At 40.5% G+C, this 25,658-nt stretch overlaps 2 protein-coding genes across 3 annotated transcripts in view; one reads left to right on the top strand and one right to left on the bottom strand.

Moving 5' to 3' along the window:
• The window catches only part of CRB1 (crumbs cell polarity complex component 1), a 95,518-nt gene extending 90,220 nt beyond the window's left edge, over positions 1–5,298 (top strand). Inside the window, exon 12 of the mRNA XM_088170134.1 lies at positions 4,576–5,298. Coding sequence (XP_088026260.1) covers positions 4,576–4,791 — 216 coding nt within the window. The 3' untranslated portion in view covers positions 4,792–5,298. The remainder of the gene's footprint in view (positions 1–4,575) is intronic.
• Positions 5,299–17,228: 11,930 nt separating this feature from the next.
• Positions 17,229–25,658, bottom strand: part of DENND1B (DENN domain containing 1B) — a 149,898-nt gene continuing 141,468 nt past the window's right edge. For both annotated transcript variants that reach the window (XM_014885761.2, XM_014885770.2), the window contains one exon: positions 17,229–24,611. In XM_014885761.2, coding sequence (XP_014741247.2) covers positions 24,060–24,611 — 552 coding nt within the window. In that variant the 3' untranslated portion in view covers positions 17,229–24,059. The remainder of the gene's footprint in view (positions 24,612–25,658) is intronic.

The raw sequence follows: 25,658 nt of genomic DNA, 5'->3' as shown, positions 1-25,658 counted from the left end.
AGCAGAATAATAAATCTGTTTCCATAACCAAATGAAAAGCAAAACCCAGAGCTATAAAGAAATGTCACTCCATTCAATGATTTATTTTATGCAATCTAAATATTCTAAATAATTTAAATCTAACAATTAAAATAACCCTAGAAAAAAATAATCATTTTTATGTGAAACCACTGGTGAAAAGCCCAAAGACTTGATTTTAGAAAAAGATGAAATTTTTTGCCTGCATTTTCTGTCTTTGCAGATGAAACCATCCTCTACATGAAAACTAAATTCAACCATGTTTTTTCTTTCATTTTTTAAAAAAATTGCCAAGATAAACTTATCTTGCTCCAGCTGACATCCAATAAACAGAACATCCTAAAAAAAAAAAACCAGATAGCCTTCCAATGGTAGCAAACCTCATTTTGTTGGTATCATCTTGCCATCAGTATCCATTACCACCAACGATGCAGCTTTTAATGGCAGTTCCTCTATACGAGAGGCTCTTAAAACTGTTCTGTGACCAAATACCTTCTAAACAGGCTCATAAGATAATTCAGGTTGGCCTCAGGGGGCCTTTCAGTCCAGCCTCAAACTGCAAAGAGAATCTCTAAGGTATTGCCCAGCCAGTTAATTAACCCCCCTTCATTTACCTTGCATATATTTAGTTATTCATAAGCACTTCTGAAGTTATGTTCAGAAATAGCTGTGATCACCATGTGTTATTTGCCAGCAAGAATTATTTCTGAAAGACAATCACAATGTATGGGGGTAGGGGGTGTCTCATAGACTTCCCTAATAACAAAGGTTTCCAGCAAAAAAATTCAAGAACTTGTTCCTCTTCACAAGCTTCCAGGTGTCCTGTGGTGGGTTTTTTTGTGCCAAGACAAAATGAAGTTTGTCTTGCTCTGTCCATTCCTTTCCAGAGCTTTCCTCTTCTGCTTTCAAAGCTCTAGGCCAAAGATCATCTCTTGCTTGGTACCCTGCAACAAACACACCACAAATCTGTGTATTGCCCCCTCCCAAGCACTCAGCTCATGGCCAGGATTAACCAGCTGCTGTAGGGAAGGGAATTGTGACATGAAGCTGAGAAGTGACATTAGAGTGTGCTGGTCTAGTCCCTCAGGATGCCCCAGACCCACGGCCAGGGGTCTGAGACATGGATGGAGCACTGAGAGGAGCAGCCCCAGGGCAATTTGAAACATCCCAGAGCTTCACAGCCCAGACCCTTCCATGGTGGAAGCACCAGCAAGGACCTGCCAGAAAAGCCTGAAACGCTCATATGGGACCTTCAATTTCAAACTGCATTTTCAGTGACCACTCCCTTCCATTATGCAAAGTACACAGTATGGACAGTGACAGAAAACCTCCTCTCCCCTGTTTCAGCAGCACTAATGTTACTAAAAATGCTGCTCAATTCTTTTATTTTTGGAATCACCAGTTACAATTATTTCAGTCTATCATCATCACCAAACACGCAGTGAACAGACTCTGAGGTGACAGGGGACAGAGCTTTTCAGATTTTTTTTCCCAGATCAGCCAGCTGATTTTCAAATTAATTTAACAATTCAGCCATTAATTACTAAAGAAGCAGTTGATTTTGATGGGACCAGACTGCAGAGCCTTCTGGCAACTCTTGTTACCAGTTCAGTACAACTGCTAAGGGGGTGCCTCATATTGGAAACTTTGGCAGGGAGCTGTGGGCTGATAAACCAGGAGACAGGAACATCAGAGGGTTTTGATCAATAGAATCCACCTTAAAAGATGAAGTAAAGGCCTTTTTTCACATTTAGAAATTAGAAGTAATATAGACATAAAGTTAGCTTATGCATCTGAACATGGTAAACCCCTAGCTCTCCAGATATTAATCAGTGGGGTAACTTCTTTTACATATTGGCTCAGGATGGGTAAGGTTTCTCTAATAAGTAACTATTGCAAAATTTAAAAAATCCCTGTTAGGATGATTTTTATTTGAGAATGACATTTAGATGTGTGACTCTGTTTTAGCAAGTTACAAGCTTTTTCATCACCTCAATTCTTTGCAAAAAGTTCTTCTTTAAGAAACCAAATTAATTTGAAGGTTATCATAAATGAAAAGATACAGGGAGACATGCTTGCAACAGGAATGGAAAGAGTATGGACTGGAAAACTGGAGACTGAATTCAGAAATTGCACATACCAGAGGTGAGGCCATACCATCCATTTGCCTGTGGTAGTGAATTTCTCTTGCACATGGCCTGCTCAACCCCAGGATCAGAGTTAACCTGGACTATCTTAGTCCTTATTTTCCCAGAGCAGGCAATGAAAATAAAAGAGACCTTCTGAGAACAAAAATTCCATTAAAAATCTTCTGCCTCTGAGACAAGAGGAACAAAGGTCATATAGTCCAACAGAGTATAGAGCAAAACTAGGATCTCAAATATGTCTGTAACACCATCCAAAGATGAAATAACCTTCCCAATCCAATACAATTTAATAGACCAACATGCTTCATGCCACCTTGTTTTAGAGCAGTAGTCATTTGGTCTGACACCTGCATTATATTATTTTTATTGGGAAAAATGTATTTAAAATCACAGGGACCATATATTTAGCTATCAAGGACAGAGGAAAATATCCTAGTCGATCATTTATCCCCTGGAGAGAATCCCTGAGCCAAACTTGCTTTTACTATTATAGCAGGACCTTTTACATCAGTGTGGAATTGGAGAGAGGAGGATTGTTCTAACATTCTCCCTCTGGCATTGTTGCTCTCTGGCAAAGGCAGGAGTGCAGGGGATGCACACACAGAGCATCCACATCCAGAGCATCCATCGCTGAGTGCAAAACCATCCTCGTGCTCTGGCCTGGGACTGCCCTTCCTGAGAAATGAGGAGTAAGCAGCTCACTAAAATACCCTGCAACATAGAGCATCTAACTGGGAAACAAGCTCTGACCTGCTGTTTTCTGTTTCTAAATATTTGGGGATTTGAAAGTTCAGCCTCAAGCGCGTGTTCATCTCGGGCAGTTCAGCTGTCACTTGTAATACAAATCACAAGATGATGGATGGCAGAATCTGCCCAGAAGTTCAATTCCTGCTAGGGTCATTCTGTCCATAGTGACCATTTTCCACACTAACCACATCACTTCATTGCTCCCCTCACCATAAGCATTTTTTACACATGAAAGTGCTTACACAGATGTGTGCAAAACATTCACCTACCAAACACAAAATTTCTCTGGTCTGAAGCTTTTCAGCTGACAGATTGGTTTGTGTGCACTCTGCCTTCTGACATTATTACATTTCCCACTGCCACATGAAAACTGAAAAAAATAAATATCAGAGCATCCTTACATTCATCCTTTACTGTGTTGCTTATGTTTCTGTAGATGAACCTGTGAATTCTGTATGTGGAAGAGCTGCATGAATATTTTAAAACTTGCTTGTGAAAATATACTGATTATGCACTCTTGTGCAGCCTCTATATGCTTATTTCATGCAAACATGCTGATATAAAAGTTTACTAAGCAAAATTTATATTTACATACTTTTTAATATAAATTTCACTCCTCCAGCAAGATAAACAGAAATGTAACTCAAAATATGTCCAAATTAGCTCATGTTTAACTTGCAGTAGCAAAGACCAGCAATAGTGTGCTCACAAGCAAACTAGGAATAATGAATTTTTATTGAAGTGATTAAATAATTGCTGAATTACTACTGCAGCCCAAAGACATATTAACTTGCAGGTTATTTTCAAGGTAAGGAAGCTGTCAAAGAAACGGGTCCTTGCATGAAATTCATCTGCTTTGAACTCTAAGCATCCAGTCACGTTCTGAGGAGTCCAAGGAACAAACTGGAGGGGTTCATGTAGTGACCTACAATAAATGGTGCTTGAGCAGTAACTCACCCATGTAGAGCCCTGTTCATAGAATGGATTCTGTTTTCCTCCTGGGGTAGCCCCAGTGTGTCTCACTCTGCTCCTGGTAGCAATGTCACTGCAGTTATTCCCACCCCTGCAGCAATTTCACTGCAGTTGTTATTTCAGCCTGCAGCAATGTCACTGCAGTTGTTATTTCACCCCTGCAGCAATTTCACTGCAATTGTTATTTCAGCCTGCAGCAATGTCACTGCAGTTGTTATTTCACCCTGCAGCAATTTCACTGCAGTTGTTATTTCACCCCTGCAGCAATTTCACTGCAGTTGTTATTTCAGCCTGCAGCAATTTCACTGCAGTTATTTCAGCCTGCAGCAATTTCACTGCAGTTGTTATTTCACCCTGCAGCAATTTCACTGCAGTTGTTATTTCAGCCTGCAGCAATTTCACTGCAGCTATTATTTCAGCCTGCAGCAATTTCACTGCAGTTGTTATTTCAGCCTGCAGCGATGTCACTGCAGTTGTTATTTCAGCCTGCAGCAATTTCACTGCAGTTGTTATTTCAGCCTGCAGCAATTTCACTGCAGTTGTTATTTCACCCTGCAGCAATTTCACTGCAGTTGTTATTTCAGCCTGCAGCAATTTCACTGCAGTTGTTATTTCACCCCTGCAGCAATTTCACTGCAGTTGTTATTTCACCCTGCAGCAATTTCACTGCAGTTGTTATTTCACCCTGCAGCTGGCAGCTGACCTGCTCTCCAGCGTGTTCACGGCCATCGGCTCGGTGACGCTGGCCCTGCTGCTGGTGCTGTCCGTGGCCATGGTGGCCTCTGCTGTCACTGCCAACAAAAGGGCCACACAGGGCACCTACAGCCCCAGCCACCAGGAGAAGGAAGGCTCCCGAGTGGAGATGTGGAACATGGTGCAGCCACCACCCATGGAAAGGCTGATCTAGAAGAGAGCAAAGCCACTCCTCCATCCTCAGACACGGCTGAAAGGGGACACTGTACAAATGTAAGATATATTCATTTTCGTTCTGATAAACTCTACAATGATTTTTTTCACTGCTTTCCTTTTAAGCTCAATAGTGAACCAATGACATTTATCGTTGCTTTGGAGCAGCTCATCCAAGGACAATTTTTATTTGCACGGGAAACTCCAGCCTTGATAATCAGCAGTAGGCATTATGGACAGTAATGGCTCCTGGGATAAATGTAACTCCTGTCCTGGACACCACACGGACAACAGCTTCTCCTTGGCACCCTCCTTTGGCTGCCTAGCAGTCAGTGCTGCAGAAGATGATGCAGACAAATCAACTAAGCCTGTACAGTAAAGACATTGTAATTCTGTTATCAAAGGGTTTAGTACTAGAGCTGTGTCTCAGTGTATCTTCTTTTATCTGTTAATCAGGGATTAAAAGGAAGCTGTGTGAAAACTCTCCAAAATAAATGCTTCAAATTTGTTTTTCTTCCTTCTGGTTCTTTAATTTTACTTGCTGCCCCTCCACCTTCTATTAAAATGAAGGTGAAATGAATTTCAGTTTCCACAAAAGAACGTGCTTATCTTTGGATAAAAGACTGTGGCATAAAATAACCAGCGGGCACAACCTGACCTGTTAGGAGACATGAAACCTAAATATCCTAAATACTACTGCCTTTTTCTTATTACAATATTATTCCGTGGTCCCTTTTAGAAAATTATTGCTTCTCACATTGCAAACATACATTAGCTGCCAAAAAGCATGCTCAGAAATGTTTCCTAAGGATCATGGAAAATACCAGGAAAGAGGCAGAAGTGGTCTACAGGTAGAACATTGGCTTGAAAATAATTAGGACAAAGTTGGTGTTTCTCCTGGAGCTCAGACTTCTCATAAGATCATGGGCAAATAAATTTTTATGCCTCAATTTTCCTCTTTTAAAACAGGGATAATCCTATTTAACTACCTCATAAACCTCAGCAGCAAAAGGGTTGCTTTGTCGAAAAAGAAACAAATGCATGAAATGTAAAGGAGAAGCTTGGAAGAAATCTTGTAATGAAACAGACAATTACATAGATGTAATAAAAATCACATTGACACATAATGCAATGAAACAAACATTTGATACAAAGAAATCGTGTAATGAAATAGACATTTGAAAATGTAAGGTAGCAGTTAGACTCAATGATCTTAAAGGTATTTTCCAGCCTTAACAATTGTATGATTCTATGTGCCAAAAATGCTCCCAGGTCAAAGGGGTTTTTGGAATGTAGAGGCAAAATTTAAGTATAATTCATGCGGTCAATTTTCAGATGTAGCCAAGTAATTAAATCACAAACATTGCTCCCACACAAACTGAACCCACAATAAGGAGGCAACAGAGTGGAAAGTCCATGCAGACATTTCTTTCTGCACTTCAGCTTACACGAGTCCACAGTGGTGAAACATCCCAGACAGACACAACAACCCCAGATATCATTCCAGGAGTTGCATAACAGAGCACACACACACTCAGTATCTGAGAGTTTAACTCATCTTTTCAATTAATGATCAATTCATGATTCATTTTGGGTGGCCCCTTAAGGGATTACTGAAGATCAATGCCACTCACATTTATTTTTGTATTAGATGATTAGCAGTAACTATGATAGCAAGCACATTCAGAACTTTTTGCAGTCCTCATCAATATCTTTCAAAACAAGGCACTACAGAAAATGTGAGTGTATGGTTGGGTTCAAGCTGAGTTAGAGGAGCAGAATATAGTCACAGCAAAAATACATGACAGATTTTATTCCAGCCAAATTTACAGCTTTACTACTGAAGCTTATTATTTTGAATGCAATCACTGTTGTACAGCTGCAGTCTAAATTCAGAGAGTTCAAAAGACAACTGAGGAAAGGGTGGAACAATAAGTTACTAAAATAATGATAAGAGAGAGCAGAAACTATTTTCTCTGGATCTTTTCAAATCATGGCTTTATGTAATTACAGATGCAGTAGCCTTTAATTGAAACTTGCTTTAGCCCAGCTTTTGCCCCAATGAGACAATTATGCTGAGGCATAATAAAGCACACAGCAAAGTTTGTTAGGTGTGATCATTTCTAGAAAGATACATAAACACTGGGAATGGGGGAAAGAAAGCAATTGACTCAAAGAGTGTCCAGTTTGAGGCAGCCAAGTAAATGAGCCAGCAGAGAACAACAGCATGTGAAGATGAAAGACCACAAGGGAAGCAGGAATTATTTCTGTGGATTCTTACACGTGGGTTTTGCCTCACTCACAAAAAAGCTGCAAGAGAGCCAAAGACAAACCATGCCAAGAAAGTGGCCAAGAGGGCAAAGGCATGGGAGGCTGTGATAACAAGGAGGCAAGCAGGAAGTGTGTGAGGAAGAAAAAATTTGGGGACAGCCAGCACCAGGGTAAATGTGGAAGAATGAATTAGGCCCAAGCAGCAGAAGTAGCACTGGAATTACAAAGTGGATGCAAAGAAAATGCTTCCACACACCTGCTTCATGCTCTTGGTTTTCTGGTCAATGAGCTCAACTGAGAGAATTGATTGAGATCTCAGGGAATAACAGAGATGGAGAAAGGAAAAGAGAAATTAGCTCATAACAGAAATAGCAGTAGAATGGTTTTAATAAAGGTCTAACTTTGAGGTCTGCCCTTGAGCAGGAGGTTGAACTAGAGGACATCAGCAGGTCCCTTCCAGGCTTAATTATCACCTTATCCAAAGAAAAAGGACAAAAGGGAGAAAGCAGCTGAAGATGGAGGCAGTTTGCAAGGAGAACTAACTTGAAGGAAAGCACAAGAATAAGGAAGTAGCTGAAGAGTTCATCTGCTCTTCTCCGTGGTTTGACTTTCTGGATGAAATTTGGGAGACAGTTAAAAAACAATCTGTAGAGATGTAATAAAATATTCCAGAAAGTGTTGCCACAGAGAGAATCTTTAGGGCTGAGCAAGATACCCAGGAGCATGTACAGAGGAAGGAAGAGGCAGAGAAGATGAAAGCCTGAAGACTTTTCATACAGACCAAAGAGAGTTCAGGAGGAATATGCTCCTAGAGAATTAAAAAGACACTCATAAAAGCACAACAAAGAGAAAAATCTCACAGTGAAATACGAGTGTGGTTTGTAGAAAGTAAGTCAAGGAGACAGAAGGCAGGGGAAAAACCTTTAAACTAAGATTAGAGTAAGTTGTGATTGCTGTCAGGCTCGGTGGAGAGGAAGTGATAAAAGTAAGAGTGGTGGAAATTCACAGAAAAATGAGAGAAGAAAAGGAAATGAAAGTACATGGCACTTGAGGGAGTGGAGGCAAAATATGGATCCCAGCAAGGGTGAAGCTGGACTTTCACAGCAGTGAGGCCAAAGGAAGCAGTGGGAGGATGATGGTGAGTCAGGAATGAGAATTACCCATTGAAACAGATCTGTGCAGGGTAACTCACAGGGAGCATGTTTTACTTCAAACAGCCATTAAAATGTGAAATATTCCAAACTCTATGATCTTATAAGCAACAAACAAAAAAAAGGCCCAGAAGGCAACAAATGTCATTTCTAAACACATTTCCTGAAAATCTGAGTTAACGAAGCAACACCCAAAGGCAGCAGGGAGGTAGATGATGCAGCTGGAAATGCTCAGTGGCAGCCTGGAGAAGCACAAAAAGTCCCAAAGCTGTCGCTTCATGAACGTGCTGTAGTGACCATAATATGCATGGTTAAGAGGACTGACCCTTCTGGGGCATGTCTCAACCAGGGAACAACAGCTAAAACAAAAGAGAATACATTTTAAAGAGTGTCTAGTAACATCCCTGATGAAATTAACCCATAGATTAAGACTGAGATAGCAGATGCCAAGGTATTTCCTGCTTCTCAGCCCCGGGGTTTAACAGAATGTATAGAAGCACAGACATTCAGGGACAAGCCATAACATCTAGATGTGGAGAGCATGTGTGCTGCCATAAGGAAAATATATTGAAATTGGTTTCTGGTTTCCAAAAAAGCTCTGGTAACCTCTACTACTGTGGCAAGATCTCCATATAACAGACTTAAAAGATTTCAAAATTCCACTTGTTTAATCTCTCTCACTATTTGACTCAAAAGTTTGAAGTACAATATATTATTCATGATCACTTACAACCTATCCATTAAAGAAAAAAAAACCCCAACAACTCAGTATGCTCCCAAGCCTTACATATTTAACCTTCTCTTCATATCTAATAGCTTTCTACAAAGAAAGGGAGGTTAGAACACAAGAGCTGTTCTGCACCAAATCCCTCCAAAGATTCTCAGAGGCAGGGGAAGGGAAAAGCAACTTCTCCCCTTTCATGGTCCATTCCTTTTTCCTTGGAAAAAGGTGGCATCCAGGCTGTGAAACAGTGAGTATTACCTTGCATATTGTGCCTTCTCTGTTTTATGTAAAATTAGCTGTTCCTTCTCTATATGTACATAATAGTTTAGATGCTGTATTCATATTACTGTTCTGCTCTGTACAGGATCAAAATGACCAATAAATAAGGATTATATCAAAGCCTGTACTACTTTTGCTTTATGAGATTATTTCATCATGCAATTACAAAGGAAATGATCCCCAGATCAGAGCTAAATTTACAGGTTAAGAAGTCAAGTTTGCCATTAGAAATCAAGTGATCAAGAAGCATTTTCCATACTTGGGAATGAGATGAACAGTGGGGGCTGCCAGCCTCAGCACTGCATCCTCTGCTGCAGCCACACCCACCCACTGCCCTGGACCATCCAAAGGATGTGTTTGTGCCAGGTGTCAGGGTGGCACAAATCAATACAGCCCCACAGACACAGGCTGAGAAGCACATGCTCTGTTTTGGAAATTAGTGCTGTCTTTCCAGGCATTGTGGATGAGCACAGGCAGAAAAGTGGCAGAGCTGTTAGGATTTTCTTCACTTAATGTAAGTCCTATTTTCTGCTCTCTCCAAAAGCCTTTCTGTTACTTTTTAATAAAGATCAATGACCTCAGAAGCCAAGAGTCCTACTGCCTCAAAAGCATCAGCACCCTGATAGGGTGCCCTGGGAGCAGCTCAGCTCCTCCAAGACAGGACACCTCAGGTAAGACACAGTTCCTTCCCTTTGAGCAGTGCCCAGCCCTGCCCCCATGGCCTGGGAGCAGCTGACCTCCCAAACTGCAGAAACCCAGGAGGCAACACCTAAAGAAACCACTCCCAACAGTGAACAGATGCCTTTGAGGCCATGGGCCAACTCTGCCTCTCACTTCTTGTCCCTTCTGCACTCTGCTCTCATTCCCAGCTGAGTCCTGCCATTCCCACACCCCTGTCCTCTGATCCTCTTGGAAGAGGCATCTGTGCTCACCCCAGCCCTCTAAAGGCCTGTCATGAAGGCCCATTTTGCAAAAACAATACACCCAGGAGAGAAGGTGAATGTGAACTTTTTTTTGGTGAGAATTTTTTTTTTCTCAGTATGTTGGCATAAAACCAACCAAACTCAAGCAGCAGCATCCTGCAGCAGCCACAGTGCACCCAGGGCAGGGCACTTTGAGCACTGCCAGATAATCACAGGGCACTTTGGTGAATCCAAATCCACTGAGGTATTATTCTTATCTCCTCCTTTTATAAATGTGTGTCAGCCACTATTTCCATGTCACAGATTCCCCATGAGGAACTCTGTGCCAGGGGCTATGTCAAGCATCATTATGTGTTTTTTTAAAAAATAATTGTCCAATCCTTTAGTTTTTCAGGCATCTAAATAAAAGTTTGTATATTCTTCAAAAGCACAAGTTAAAGCAGGACAATCCAAGAAAGCAAGGAGAATCAAAGGGATTTTTGGGTTAAAGTATTTTGCTGTCTAAATCAATAGCACCTCTTAGGTCTGAGCATGAGGAACAGCTCCAAAACCATGAAACCCACATTTGCCAATATTTTTATATTGTTAAGGCCTTGTTCTCCAAAGACAATCATGATCTGACCTAGTGGGGTTTAAACAGAAAACTTTCCTATGTTCTTTTCTGTGATCTCTGGAAGAGGAACACCACCACCACAGATTTATTTCACACAACACAGGAAGCACAAAAATTCTTACTCATTTCAACAAAATAGAATTATCTTTCTATTGAGTACAACTGAGTGATCTGAAACTTTCCGAGTACATTTCACAGACTTACAGCTACTTTCTAGCTGCAGCCAGCCATTCTCAGGTGGGGAATCCTCTCCCTTCCCACACCTCCAAAACACACCTTCTGCTCCTGGAGGATGAGAGGAAGCATCTGGCCCATCCAGGTTTCTGGCCAGTGATTAGCTGAGCCACAATTTTTTGTCACTGTCTACATCTGGTTAGTGATTATTGTTCCCACAGATGCTAATTAATAATAAACTTCATCTAATTTACAGTATTAAATAAAGAAAATAGTTGACACACTTTTAAAAATGTCCATAATAAACACAGTCCCACAGCAGAAATCTTGTCTCCAGACAAGAGACAGCAAAGTCTTTTTCCCAGCCCCAAATGTCTGTACTATGTTTTATTCAACATAAGCCTCAAGTGTCACTGCAGGACAAACCTTACATGTGTAATGTCACATAACATCAGGAATCACGGATCAGAGGATTTTGGCCAAGTTCCTTTTCCTGTGCTATTCAATCACCTCTCAGCTAAAGAAAACTGACACCTCTGAAAACAATTCAAAAAAAGAGCATCAGATTAGGCATTGTAACTCAATAAAGTTGAGCAGCGAATAGCTGACACCACTAGAATTTTGCCTATTGCAAGATGTCACAGCTGAATGAATGGATGGGGCTTTCATGCCCCACTGAAGCATGCACAGCCTTCAAACTACTGGCATGTGTCAAGATGCTGCAAAACCTAACATTTATAAAAGATACATCTGGTGTGCATTTATTGGGAGCAGAGTGAGGTCTTGTTTAAACTGCACACATGAATTTGATGTGGAGAGTGGGCAGTGTCCCAAGCCTCACAGTAAAAGCATGTTTTAACCTAAACTCCTCCATCTATAATGCATGCCATGAGGTGTGAAGACCTCTTGCACAGCGAAAAGCCAGAGCATAAATTATGAATCAAGGCACAGGTGAAGTACTGAAGGCCAGGCAGAGGTCTCAATTCAAGCGTGATTTTTCTGAGTTTACATTCTTTCAAATTATATTTATTGGATAAAAATGTACTGGGAGATTTTATATTGCAACCAATTTGAGCAACTTTCCTGTTTTTTGACTTGGTTTCACGAATGTTGCTTTTAATTTCTCATTTTATCAGGCCATGATTTTTCTTTCCCCAGAGACATTTGACAAAGCAATTCCTTCCCCAGCAATCCATCTAACATTGTCAAGCACCACGGGGGTGGGCATGTCCAAATCATGGCTTTAAATCATCTTTTTTGATCAGAGAAAAGCCACACAGGCCTTCATCTGGTTCCATGCTCCTCGTGGCACCATTTGAAGCATGCCATTCTCCTCAGCTCAATATTGTGTGTGACCTTTCAGGTTCCACCTGTAGCTCCAGCAAAAGCGCAATTTCCACTGGCACGTACTGTAATAACCAGCGCTGACAAAAATGTGTGTTTCCAATTTAAACCCACTCAGTTTCACTTGGCACCTGCACTAAGCCTTCTTGGCAGCACAGATTCAGCAGCAGCAGCAGCAGGGGAGGAGTGGGAGGGAAGGGCTGTGCAGGGCCACCCTAAGGCAAGGTGACCACATTGTGCTGGCTGTGGCCCTTGTCACCTGTGCCAGCAGCCCCTGCACTCCTGTGTTTGCAGTGCCCAGGCAGTGTGGGCACGGGGCAGCCTTGTGTTAGAAATTTGTTAGATTTTGTTAGAGCTGCTTTCTGCCCCACAAAACAAAAAGCTGAGCATCTCCCATGCAGCTGGCACATACAGAACAGCTGGCACACAGGGAACAGGAGTTCTGGTGTTCCCCACAGCTGGCACACAAGTAACAGGAATTCCAGTGTTACCCCTAGGTAACTGCACGATTGTGAGCCACATTAGGGAAGTGTAAGTCTTCAGGGAAGACCTGAGGAGTTTCCACGTAGTTTTGCTTGAAGGATAGAACAGTTTAAACAAATACATGTGGCCTTAACTGCTTCTGATCCCTCCTCAGCAAGCAGGGAGAGGATGCCTGTGTAACAAGCTGTGGGCGTCCAGTGGGACAGGGCACCAGGAGCCCAGGCTGCAGCAGCACTGCGGGAACAGTGCTTCACACCTTGGCTACAACGACCTACAAACACCCACACAATGAGTGACCTTGACAGCCCAGTGACAAAGCAGGGAAGCAAACCACAAGAGCAGGAGGTGCACTGCTCCTGTCCCTCAGCTTCTGGCAGTGCATCCTCGTGCCAGGGACTGCAGCTCTTCCAGAGATTTAAATATTCCCATGGGCACAAGTGAGGGTCCTTTAAAGCAAACATTTAAATCCAGCAGTTTGAGACTTTCCTTCTGGAATGTATAAAACCTCAATGCCCAGTTGAACAAGCCCAGTACCAAGCTTTTTCTTCCAGAGGGATTTGTGGCAGGATCATAGACAAGCATGATAAAGCTGACCCCAGGGAGAAGGAAGCTCCAGCAGGTTTTTGCATGAGAAATGAGCCCAACAGAGAAGATGGAGATCTGCCTTTTGGCATGGCCCAGTGCTAGCACAAACAATTAAACCAGTCCCAGAGAAGATCACTCTGGTTCAAAACTATGGTTAACAGTGGCCACTGGTCAGAAAAATATGTGCCTGCACTCAGGACCTGCACAGACTAAATTAGTTTGTGTTTGTCACTCAGTCCTGGGATGTATTTTTCTTGTGTAGCCTGCCTGAGATGTAGAAATCGCTTGTCAAATTTTCTGACACTGGGGAGAAAAGAAGTAAGGGGAAAAAACCAATTACACAAATACTGGGCTGTTGACATTTAAAATGAGACAATGATGAGCATAAAAAAAAAGGTTAAAAAAAATCCTAGGCCAGCAACCCAAAGGATCAAAGACAAATCACAAAATAGGATGCAACTAATTAGGCTGAAATGCCAACAATGTTCAGTATATCGTTCAAAGTATCTGTGGTGTCAGACTGCTACTGTGACCCCCAGTACGAATATGCCAAGGGGAAATGTAGAATAGGACTGAATCAGATAAGTTAAATACAAATATTATTTTAAAATGACATTTTAATTTCTACCTCACCATTTTAACATTTCTGAAATCGTTAAATAAGCATGTCACCTATTCTCAGAGCAGGCCAAATGTCAGATGTTTGTATGTATTATTCAGCTGAACATTTTAAGTACATAATCCTTCTCATTGCTAAACAGGTGGTACTATATTAACAGGTTATTTTCTCAAAAGGAACAGTGACCAGAACACGGCTGACTCCATGCAGTGCTGTATTACTGAATGTGGAGCCAATGCAAGGATGGAACTGAGCTGAGGTCTGTAGGCAGGACTGAACTTTCTGCTGTAACTACAACTTCTAAAGCACATTTAAAGGCAGAATACCACAATTTGGTTGAGTTATTCACAGAATTATACACAGCTGGAAAACAAACTTTTGTAGAGAAATGAGTATTGTGTAAGCTGTACATGGCAAAGGACATCTCTACTGTGTCTCATCCATGAAACTGAGTAGTTTAGGACTTAACAATTAAAAACAGATAACAGACCTAATAGGAAAAGCCTCACAACCAAGTCTAGTAGATTCTTTGTAGGCCACTGTAGCTTTCTTTTTCAGAGTTGTATGGTAGGGCTTGTTGCTGCTTTGTTCCGAGTCTTTCAGTGACTATTATTTGAGAGAAGAAGCAGACCCAAAAATAAAAAAATAGTGGAGCAGTACAGCATCAGGAGCCCAGCCCTTCGACTTTCAGGAGAAATGTGAAACAGGCAGTCACAGAAAAGAAATAATATACAGCCCATAGCATATTCCAAACGTGCTGCCCAAACTTTGCTTTTAGAACTAGTACTTGTTTATGTTTCATACAGAATTTCCAACAGGATTGACTGCCTCTGGGCTTTTGAAGTGCAAGAAGCTGTTAGCATTTTTTTCTGACTGGTAAAAATCTGCACAGACTCGACTCTGCTTTATCTGAATACCAGCAAACCCACAACAACACTCCGGGCATTGCTTAGGTTTTTGTTGTTGCTGTTGTTGTTATTGCTTGTCACATCAAATAAAAATCTAAATCCTCGAATTTGATAAAGTTATTTTTCATTTTGTGAACATGAGGTTAACACACAGTGAGTTCTGGAATGAAAATGAAATGCTTTGTCCATCATTCAGGATAGGCTGCAGCTGCACTGTGTGGAAGTAAAAGTGAGTTGCAAAAGCAATTCTCACCTGCTTTTGAAGCACAACCAAGAAGTTACTAATGAATAGGAGAGTTTCTGATTTCTTCTTCTAAATAAGTCCCCAGTCAGTCAGTGCTTTGAACTGCATTCTTCCCTCAAATGACACAACTCCTAATACATGAGCCAGCTTTCATACCCAGGTACCACATGGCTGGTACAGGAAACCTCTCTGAGTTTTTCTCAAACACTTCATATTGTATCGACAGGAAGAGTCCTGCTGCACCATCTGTGTAAAATCTGCCAACTTAACATGCACTGCCTCTTCTTATCACCTTTCTCATTCTTGGATTTGGAAGAACTTAAACATCCACAGAATGCAAGTTGCAACCACACTCTCAGTGCCTTGAGATAAAAAACTAAGGAAAACAGGAGAACGTTACCTGAAAGGCTTCATTCCTTCTTGCTCCTTCTGCAAAGATTGTTTTTATAATGTCCTCAAGTGACTCATAATCTGGACCTATGACAAAAAGGTTGTTTTCACAGCTATCATTTTAACAGGTGAAAAAATGTGAGCATATCTACTGGAAAGTCAAAGGAATGACTACAAGATGTGCTGTGCTTAATCTAGCAGTGAGGATCCCTTTGCTACCACCTTTGCTTCATGGCTGTTATCACTCTGCTGGTGCAGTAAGCTAGCACAGGTCTAATGGCAAGTGTTAAAATCATACCCTTGTTGTTTTTATCAAGATAATTTGTAGTTTTCTCATCAGTTGTGGATTGACTACATAAATATTAAAACCATAGTGTCTATGGGTGGTCTGCATAAGGTATCAAAATGCTTTTAATATAGAAGAGTCAATAACAGATCAGATTAAACTGCATAGCCATTCAATGGAGAATTCCATCTTAATTATAGTCACACGCCTGCAACTACATTAAATGCTTCTGTGAGAAGCTTCCCCCATGTCTGGTGGAGTCAAAATCAACTGGCTCCAGGATGGATTCACAGCTGGCCAAGGCTGAGCTGATCAGCCACACTGGCAATACCTCTGGGGTAAGAGATCAAGGGGGGAAAATACCCTGTGCAATAACAGTGAGAGAGGAGAGAGTACGAGAGAGCAGCAGCTCTGCAGACACCGAGGTCAGTGAGGAGGGGCAGGAGCTGCTCCAGGAGGCAGAGCAGAGATTGCAGCCCCTGGTGCAGCCCATGGTGGGGCAGCTGTGCCCCTGCAGCCCAGGGAGATCCATGGGGGCAGAAATCCCCTCACCCCCCATGGAGGAATTCCTCCACAATGGAGCTGGGGCAGAGTGAGGAGCCCTCCCCCTGAGAAGGATGGAGCAGCAGAGGGCAGCCAGGGTCACCTCAGCCCTCACATGTCCTTTTGCCCAGATAAAACCTTCCTCCATCGTCCTCCCGGCCTCCCCCAAAGCCCAGAGATGCTTCTGCAGCAGCCTCTCCCCAGCAGCAGCAAGGAGGGCAGTGAAGGCAGGTGAACAAGAGCAGGGGATGCCCAGCTTTGCAAAAAGGGGAGATGCCAGCACCTCTCAGCAGCACAGGCTGACCCCCCATCACATCCCAGCACAGCTATCACAGCAGGTCAGGCACCCCTCCTCCCTCACCAGCAAGATCCCCAAGAGATCATTATCAATATTAACCTCTGATAATACTTGGCTGAACAGCACAAAAATAGTTGGTGAGATCACAATTATTACTTTTAAAAATATCTAATGTGAAAGGTTCAAACCACAGCACCCATCAATTATTACTGTACCTTCTTCTGGCTTGTTTGTCCTTAATATGTTGATTTCTTAACCTATGAAAAAGATAATATACCTACTTTTTCGGCAATAATTTGAAGATCTAGAGCCCAAGAAAAGCTGTTTAACAAAAAGGAATGATTAGCTAAGGTTTTTAAAATACCACTAGAATTTCAAAAGACATCAACATTTAATATTTGCACTAATCAATTCATTATTGCATTCAAGAAAACACATTCTGCTTTCTCTATATTTGAGAAAATGAAATGTTCATTCAATGGAGAAAAACTTCCAAAATAATACAGGATCATTTTAATCTTCATGCCTGATAAGCTGAAAATGATAAGATGAAAATGCTGCTCAGATCAACCCATCAAACAAGAACCTGCATCACCCAAAGAATTTTGATATTGTTAAATTTTATTTTATAATACAGTGTTGGGCACTTTATGGTAATGTGGAATTCACCGAAAACTTCTACTGATGCCACAAACTTTGGAAGGAAAAAAAAAAACAAACCACACCACACATCACAGCTCACTTAGTACATCTAGACAGTGCACTACTAACAGTAGTCTAAGGTCAGAATTACAGTTCTCGAGATGACTTTGAACAGTAGTCCAGAAGGTGCAAAAGCATGGAGTAAATTTGGCTCTAGTTTTGTTAAAAGGTCAGTAACTAACTAAATTTTTAAAACTGTAAAGACAATGCTGGTTGTTTGGTGAGGTTTTTTTAATCTCACAATCATCAATAGAATCTCCATGTGTCCTGTAATTTGTGCCTCTCTTTAAAGTATTAAAGGCTCACAATAAGGGGCATTATTTGGAATGGTTTTCAAGGGTCACAGAAAAAAATTATGAAAAAAAAACCGAATTAGAAGCATCAAGATACATGATTCTGCTTTGTTCCGTGTCGAGGCATTTCTCATCATATCTGACACAGATTTAAAATTAACAAACACAATCTGACAGTTTGCCAAACATCTAAGCATTTTAAATTGCTCTTCCTCCTCAAAAATCATGAAGTAACAGACGTGATGTGCTTGTGTGCAAGCTGCATCAAGATTAGCTCTTCCACAGTGCTTTATTGCCTCATTCAAGTATATTAATTTAAAGAAGGTCTCAAGGAAAAAACAAAGGTTAAAAGAAAATGTACATCAATATACAAAGACATTAATTTACAAAAACTTAAAAGAATACTGGCAACATTAGTAGATGTTTTAAGTAATGACTTATGATAATTAGGGATGTCACAAACTAAATTCTTGTCATCATCACTATGAACTCTCATCTCATTGCTGGTCCTGAAAAGCAGGACTTTTTACCCCATGATAAGCAAGCGATCCAAATCATAAACTAAACATCATAAATTCTAATAGTTAACCTTACTTCAATTTAACCAGGTTTTTTAAGAGTTATCTGGAACTACTGGTATGTGAACATTGGCTTAGGCCTTATTATTTCTACAGAATGTGACATCCATAATCACTCCCAGTCACTAGAAATATACATTTGCCTCATTAGAATATATTTCTTCATGTTTTTATCATACAACCATATTTCAAAGCTACATGTAATTTTACATATTTCTGAAAAATACAATTTCATGGATCTGCTTGAAAGCAGATGTGCACTACTAAATTACTAAATTACTTTAAAACAAGGAGAAATATTGCACAAAATTCACTGAAGATTTGAAAGTCAACTCATTTCCCCCTCCCAACCAAGCTTCTCCCTTATTTTTAACATAAAGAATGTTAATTCACACTGAAGCATAATAAATGTCAATGTATTTGAACTCAACTTATTTTTCAGATGCTAATACTGTTACTGGATTCTAAACACAAGTGTCATTAATATTGACCTAAGTAATAGTACAATTTAACTGAGTACCCTTTAGTACAGTACACCTTGGATTAACTTCCAACTGTGTTACCTGCTTCATACTCCAACCCAGCAGAGGATGGCAATGGTCCTGCCAACTCCATGGGCTGTGGATGGCCCCTCTAGACTAAGGTGGCTGAGGACTCAACAGGAAACTCTAAAAGAATAAGTGAAGCAGCTTTCAGAAAGACCTGTCAGGTACTTTCAACTGGCCACTGACTGAAACTGTGGAACAGATATTGCAAAACAGATCCAAGGAGGCTTTGCACAAACAAACTGTATCATCCCTTTCCATTCCTTAACGTTCAACACCCTGAGGAACATGAATTCTAGGCCAGCTGTGGTCCATGCTCCTGGGGTGAAGATGAGGACACGTTCTGGTCAGCTCAGATTCTGCTAACAAGTGAACAACACCCGGCAGAGACAGACACGCCTCATAGCAGCAGCAAAGTTACTGAACACAAGTCACATCACCATTCATACTGGTTTTGCTGGTGCAATTATTTCTACATTCATTCTTCAAAGATTCACTGCAATACCATGGGAACTGACAGCCTTCACTATCCTGAACTTTGCAATAAGGAAGCTGTTTCACTTTATTAGCCACATTTGTCTAGCCTGAAATTCCAGGCTGCTGGGAATACACTGGCTAGAGTCTCACAGCACCTGGACAGGAGGCTGGTGCCAGTGGAGAAGATGCTAATTCCTGGAAATAAAGCTCCTCTTGAGCTCTCCCTGAGGAATCAGGGAGGTCCATGGTTAGGGGTTCTTCCTGCAGGACAGGGTACAGTCAGGATTACACAGGGGGCATTTGCAAAAGGGCCTCATGCTGGCACTTGATTGTTGCATGAAATGTTTTTTTGATTACTTACATGCATAGAGAAAGTATTTTAGATGCTCCTAGTAATTCTATTAGACAGCTGCACCAACAAAAAATTGTTCTGTAGAACTGAGTATTATTGACTGTAGGTGGATAAAGAGAAGCTGTTTTAAATGCCTGATTTAACTGTTCTTTTGCCTAGACTTCACATTGGTTACAAGAACACGAGGTTGTAAACTAGCTCATCCTAAAACCTGAAAAGACATCTAAAAGAAAAATTTAAGGTCTAGAACACTCTTCTAATAGATTGGGTGGGATTTTCAGAAGCACCCAGCACTTGTCTACAACTCTGCCTGAAGTCTGTGTTGCAATGCCTGAGAGGGGACTTCAGCCAGTGTCAAGTGCTTCTGATGATCCCACCCCAACAGCAGCAGCACCACTGAAATGCTAAATGACAAGGGAGGGTTCAGTCAACAACTTCTAGGACAACTTCTACAACTACATTTTTTCTTCAGAACAAGTCTATTTTTCAGAACTACATGATGCCCAAATATGTGAGATGGAAGAGCAAACCACTGCCTATTCTACACAGGCTGCCCTCTGCATGCATAGAGGGTGGGTAGGGATCACCTCTGCATCTACAGTCCTTCCCTGGTATCTGCAGTTTCCCTCCTTACATCTCCATACAGGTGAATGGGAAGGCTTTGACTGGGACAACATATCATCCATTCTGCAAATCCCACAGGGAGTTAACTCCACAGGCAATATTACTTTTACTTACATGACTGAGCTGGAAACCACTGTAACTGAGCTAGAACTGAAATCTGGATTTTTACAAAGCTATTATCTCTCCTGTGGACTTCCAGGCTCTGCTTCACCACACTGCACTGGAACATCCAGGAATCCCTTTGTCCTTCCACTGCCCTTACTTTTTCCTCCTAAACCAGATGAGTGATACGGCTCATTTTAGGCAGACATCTATGCAAAATAAACTCAAAAATATTAATTTCAAGTCCTGGTTTGACTTTCTACATCGGAAATTTGTTCCTATGTGTAAATAACAGACCAAAAAGCTTAATCAAATAACCTGGTATCTCCCTTAAACAGGAGAAATGGGAAGATTGTTGAGATCCTGAAGAAAAGAGATGCCTCTGAAGAAGACCTCAGGAGCTCTGACTGAGCAGAATTCAGTTCTCATCAGTACCTGGCGATCAACGTTGATGAATTTCAAAGACACTAGAAGGATTTCCACAAATAAAAAGCATACAAGTATAAAACTTGCAAAGTACTGGACCTGGAAAGTTTATCTTAATATAGAACCCACTGTGGTACTAAAAATACTGCATATGTAGCCAATAAACAGTTTTATATTATCACAAGGACAGAGAACAAGAGTGTTGAACCAGAAATACCAGTTTGGACTCTTATCTATTTGGTAACTGGCAATTCTATTTAAATAAGGCACAAATATTAGCCTTTTTAAAAGATCACTGATAGTAAGTGGAAAAGATTCTGTATATTACAGAGTAAAAAATGTACCTACAGTTAAAATCAACATATATATATATATAAGACTAAGCTATATCTGAACCCATACAAGGTTCAAAACCAAAAAAGACATACTATTTAATGATTGTAAACAAACTATGAGCTTTGTAAATAGTAAGGAAACAATGCAGCATAAGCACAGAAACATTTTGACTGAAATTAAAATAATTCTAAGTTGAATATTACCATCTTTTATTTAAACTGTTTACTTCTTTTCAGCCTGCATTTTCACTCTATGAAGCAGTGAATTATTACTATAATGCCTTAATTTTGAAAGATTCCACTATCAATCCTTCAATTTTGTGATCCTTATACAAACTTAAGAATACTGGCAGTCTCACATGGCTTCCATATTTATTTCACAAAGCTGAGAATGGGACAACCTATGTTATAATTTGTTCAGTGTCTAATCCTTATGTAAAGCCAGTAAGATTTATGCCAGTACTAGACAGTAATTTTTGAAAACCACTTTCTGGCAGCATTCCTGGACTTAGGTGTTTGATAGTTTTGAAAGTAATGATGGCCATAATTTCTGGGTTTTTTTCCTATTTTCCTCCTTAAAACATTGATACTGTTTAGCATCTTTAATAATGAAGGGAAAAAGCAACTTAGATTGAACCATGGATAGAAACATCATGTGAGGTGCAGAGGAAAAGAAAAGGTGAACTTTGAAATTCTCATCCCAAAATGCAAGGAGATGAATGAGAAGGAGTGAGATGTGCTACAAGAACCTGTGTATTGCCTGTCTCCTCAGACACAGCTGCAGCACAATGCTGGGCAATGTTGAGTACCAGCAAGGCAGAAGGATGCCCTCAAGTTATTAATGCCAGCTTTAAACAAGGAACTACCAAGTTGCTCTGGAGCTTTGTCATCTCAACAGCAGATGACACTTTGTCCAATCTAAACAGCACCTGGCCTGACCCACTTGGAAAGCTGAGAGTGAAGACTTTCATTATTTTTATGATGCTTTTGATTTCTAATAGTGCAAAATATTTTGCCAAGTAACATTTTTTGTTATTAAAAAAGTTCACAACATATCATGTTGATGCACAAGAGGAAACCAAAGGATAAACAAATAGTTTGGAGCACAGACCTCTGGATGTACAACTGCTGACTCTGGAACACTGAGGTTCTTCAGCAATGCAGATGCCCTCGAAAATGCTCCTGCTTGATCAGACACAGATATTTCTGCAAGATCTGCACTTTTACAACCTTTTAGCTTTGTTGCACTGATTAAGAAAAATTAATTCTGGAGGCTCATGCTCAGTGGTAAGGACTGGCCCAGCCCTTCTCATTCTGGAAGAAGATGAAACTCCACACTAACAAACCCCAGGTCTCACCCTAATAATCCTCTCTGGTGAGGTTCCAAACGTGTCTCTGCCATGACAGGGAGCAATTCCCTTAGGTCAGCTGCCTTGCAAGAAAGCAGCCAGAAAAAACCTTCCCATTTGTGTCAGCTAGAAGGTAAATGAATTCATAAATCTCAGTGAGGCAACTGATATGAAACTCTGCTACAAACTACTGTTAAGATATTAAAGCACAATCTGACCCAAATACCAGCCCCAGGAACGGGCTCACTCAGGCCTAGGCTGAGATTAACAGAAATCATTCATGCCAAAGTGGGAAAGAAAAATGGTTTCATGACCTAGAAAAGCAGGAGAACATTCTTCACAGGCAGGGTTCATTTTATACCCATGTGCTCTTTCTACCAACTTTACCACAAATATCCCTCAAAGCTGATGATTCCAATCTGCTGAAACAGATTAATTTTTCTGTCCTGAGCTGTTGTGGAGACAAGGTATGTATGGTGAAGTGGAAAAAGAAATGATGAAGAAAATTTTAAAAATTAAAGAGCTGCTCCATATAGCATTAAAAATGTTCAGATTTTAAATATCCAAATATTCATCAGGAATACTGCCAGAAGGAGGACAAATGCTTGTTCTAAATCCATTATACATCAGAACTGTTTCTTCTTCTTCATTGAATTTAGAAATAAGTTTTTGGTTGTCCATCTTGGCTAAAACAAGAGTTGGATATATGCAGTCTCAAACTGAATCTGTAAATTTAGCTTTCTAGTGTTACAAATTAGGCACAAATTAGTTTTCCAACTATTAAACTGCAGAAAATTAAAAAAAAAGAATAGAAATCTATCAATTCCACTTACACTTTCCTTTCTGGGAATTTTTAGGTGAATTAGTCTACCTAGGGAAACTGATAATGTGTCTTTAAAGTGTCTTAGTTGTAAACAGAAGTCAATAAACGTCACATTATAATTCAGCACTTCATGTACTTCATAGAAGAGAAAAAACCACGTGCTATCTTTTTGAAGTCTGAAAGACAGAGCCACAGTTTTAGTTTGGAGTAAGTTCCAAGTTATAGTCACAAGAAATTCCTTAATCTAAAAAAATCTCCTTCCCTCCCCCCACCTTTGCTGAAGCAAATTCCTGCCATGGAAAATCATTATTGCTGTTTTGTAGATTTGCATTCATCTTCTAAGACAGTTAAACCCCTTCTCAAAAGATTAAGGCAATTATTATTCATTACAAATATTAACATTTGTACATTTCAGACAAATCAGATTGCTTGGTTCATTTCATGCTAATGGGATTAACACAGTACCTTCAAAACCTGGCTACCTTTAGGCGAGACCCTTGCTGCTTACAGAAGCAAGTGCTAGGAAGCACCATACACTTGCTGTATTTTTAACACAGAGACTAACTAGTACCTGATTTGAGAGTGCATTCATATATTTAGTTCCATTTTGTGGACCTAACTACAGCCAACAAATGAACTGAGTAAACATAGAAGCGGATGTCCAATGGCAGAAAATGCATACTCAACTGAAGAGAATTATTTTTATAACTGAAGATCTTATTCCTTTTCATTTTTTTTTGGTTATCATGTTATATGGAGTTATATGGAGTCCTGAGTAGTCTCCCTTTAACATCTGATGGGAGTCAAGTTTCTCTTCTCATACTTTTCTTACGTTTTATTTCCACTGCTACTGCTGGATAAGCTATCCTTTGAAATATTTAAACCATAGTGAAAAGCAGAATTCAGTTTACACAATGACACCACTTCTTGAAGAAGTCCACCTTCTTCTGGAGTTTCATCTCCTTCTTTCCCAGCTTTCTCCCAAGGGACCAGAATGGATGGCTGTTGAGCAAGACCTGCTGGGAGCTGATCTTCTGAGGTATTGCTTAGTGTTTCATTAGGCTTTGCATACTGACAGGAAGAAAAGCCTGCTTTGAAACTTTCTAGGGAAGCAAACTGGGCACTTGATTGTACTGGAGACAGGGATGTCAAACTAGTGGTGCCCATCTTGTCAGTGGTAAAGGTTTTGCCACTCTTTTCTTCTTCCACCTTTGAGAGAGATTCGCTCTGGCCAGCAGAAGAAACTTGCTTCCTTGGTGATGGGGGGAGCTGCTTCCCATGGAGGACACTGTCATCCTGGCCCAGGTTCCACTCTGCCTGCTCATTAGCACTGCTGCAGAGCAGGGTAAGGTTGCTCTCACTAGGTGCATTTGACTTGTTCTGAAAGAAAAAAACCACATGTTCATAGTTAATGTCACAAGAAACATCTCTACACTGGTATTTTTGAAGCACACGTACTGGAAGCGATATATTCCTAAATAATGGATTCCCTTTGGAGCTCAGTGTTACAAAACAACTACCCCAGACACAATGCAAGGCCAGGTGTTTTTACATTTCCTCACAGAACACTGGCTCTTAGCCTAAGGACTGCCACTGGTACCACAAAGTGGAAGGACTTCTGTCTCCTCTGTCCATTCAGTCTTGGCACAAGTAGTTTTGACAGTGAACAAAGACACACTTTTCTCGTTTGTACCCATAATATGAGAGGCAGGGGGACTAAAACTAAAACCAGATGGTATTTCCTCTTTGCTTCAATAATTAATTATATCAATTTTCAGTATTAAAGATTTTCGGTCAAACAAAACTGGGCCTTTTATTAATCTAACCACTGTGTGATACTCATAATATAAAATTTTACAAGCTTTATAAATATTTACTTCAATTTTCTGTGCTCCAGTAACAAATCTTCTACTATAGGATCCCTTTCAGCAAAAAGTAAGCATTGGACAGCTGATATGTGCTGGAATTCAAAAACAATAAGCTTTTTTGGCAAATACCACAGCAGTGACTTGGTGAGGGTTTTAAAACTGTAGGCAAGCAGTGTGTTTACACTAAAGGACCAGTACAACTCTACCTAAAATAGGAACAAGTAGCCCCCTTAGAAAACTCTGGAGTACTATTCTAGCAGTGTTTCAGGTGCAATTACCACCTGGATCCCACGACTTAAATCAAGAAGGAAACATCATCATATCACTATGACTAGTCTAAGTCTACAAGGTGAAAATGAAAATGCCTTCTAAACTGCATTAAAGAATCCTAAACCAGCTCAAGGCATATCAGATTTTACAGGAAAAAAAAATATAATATTAAACTATTTGATTAGGTAAATTATTATACTGTTCACAGCTCTCTATGTGGTTACTACTTTAAGGGAAAAGTACTGTTCCAAGATGACTTAGTAACCTGGGCAATTTCTTGCCTGGCCAC

Source organism: Sturnus vulgaris, chromosome 9 (genome assembly GCF_052056855.1).
Source record: "Sturnus vulgaris isolate bStuVul1 chromosome 9, bStuVul1.hap1, whole genome shotgun sequence".
Taxonomy (NCBI): domain Eukaryota; kingdom Metazoa; phylum Chordata; class Aves; order Passeriformes; family Sturnidae; genus Sturnus; species Sturnus vulgaris.
This window is presented reverse-complemented; position numbering and strand designations above follow the sequence as displayed.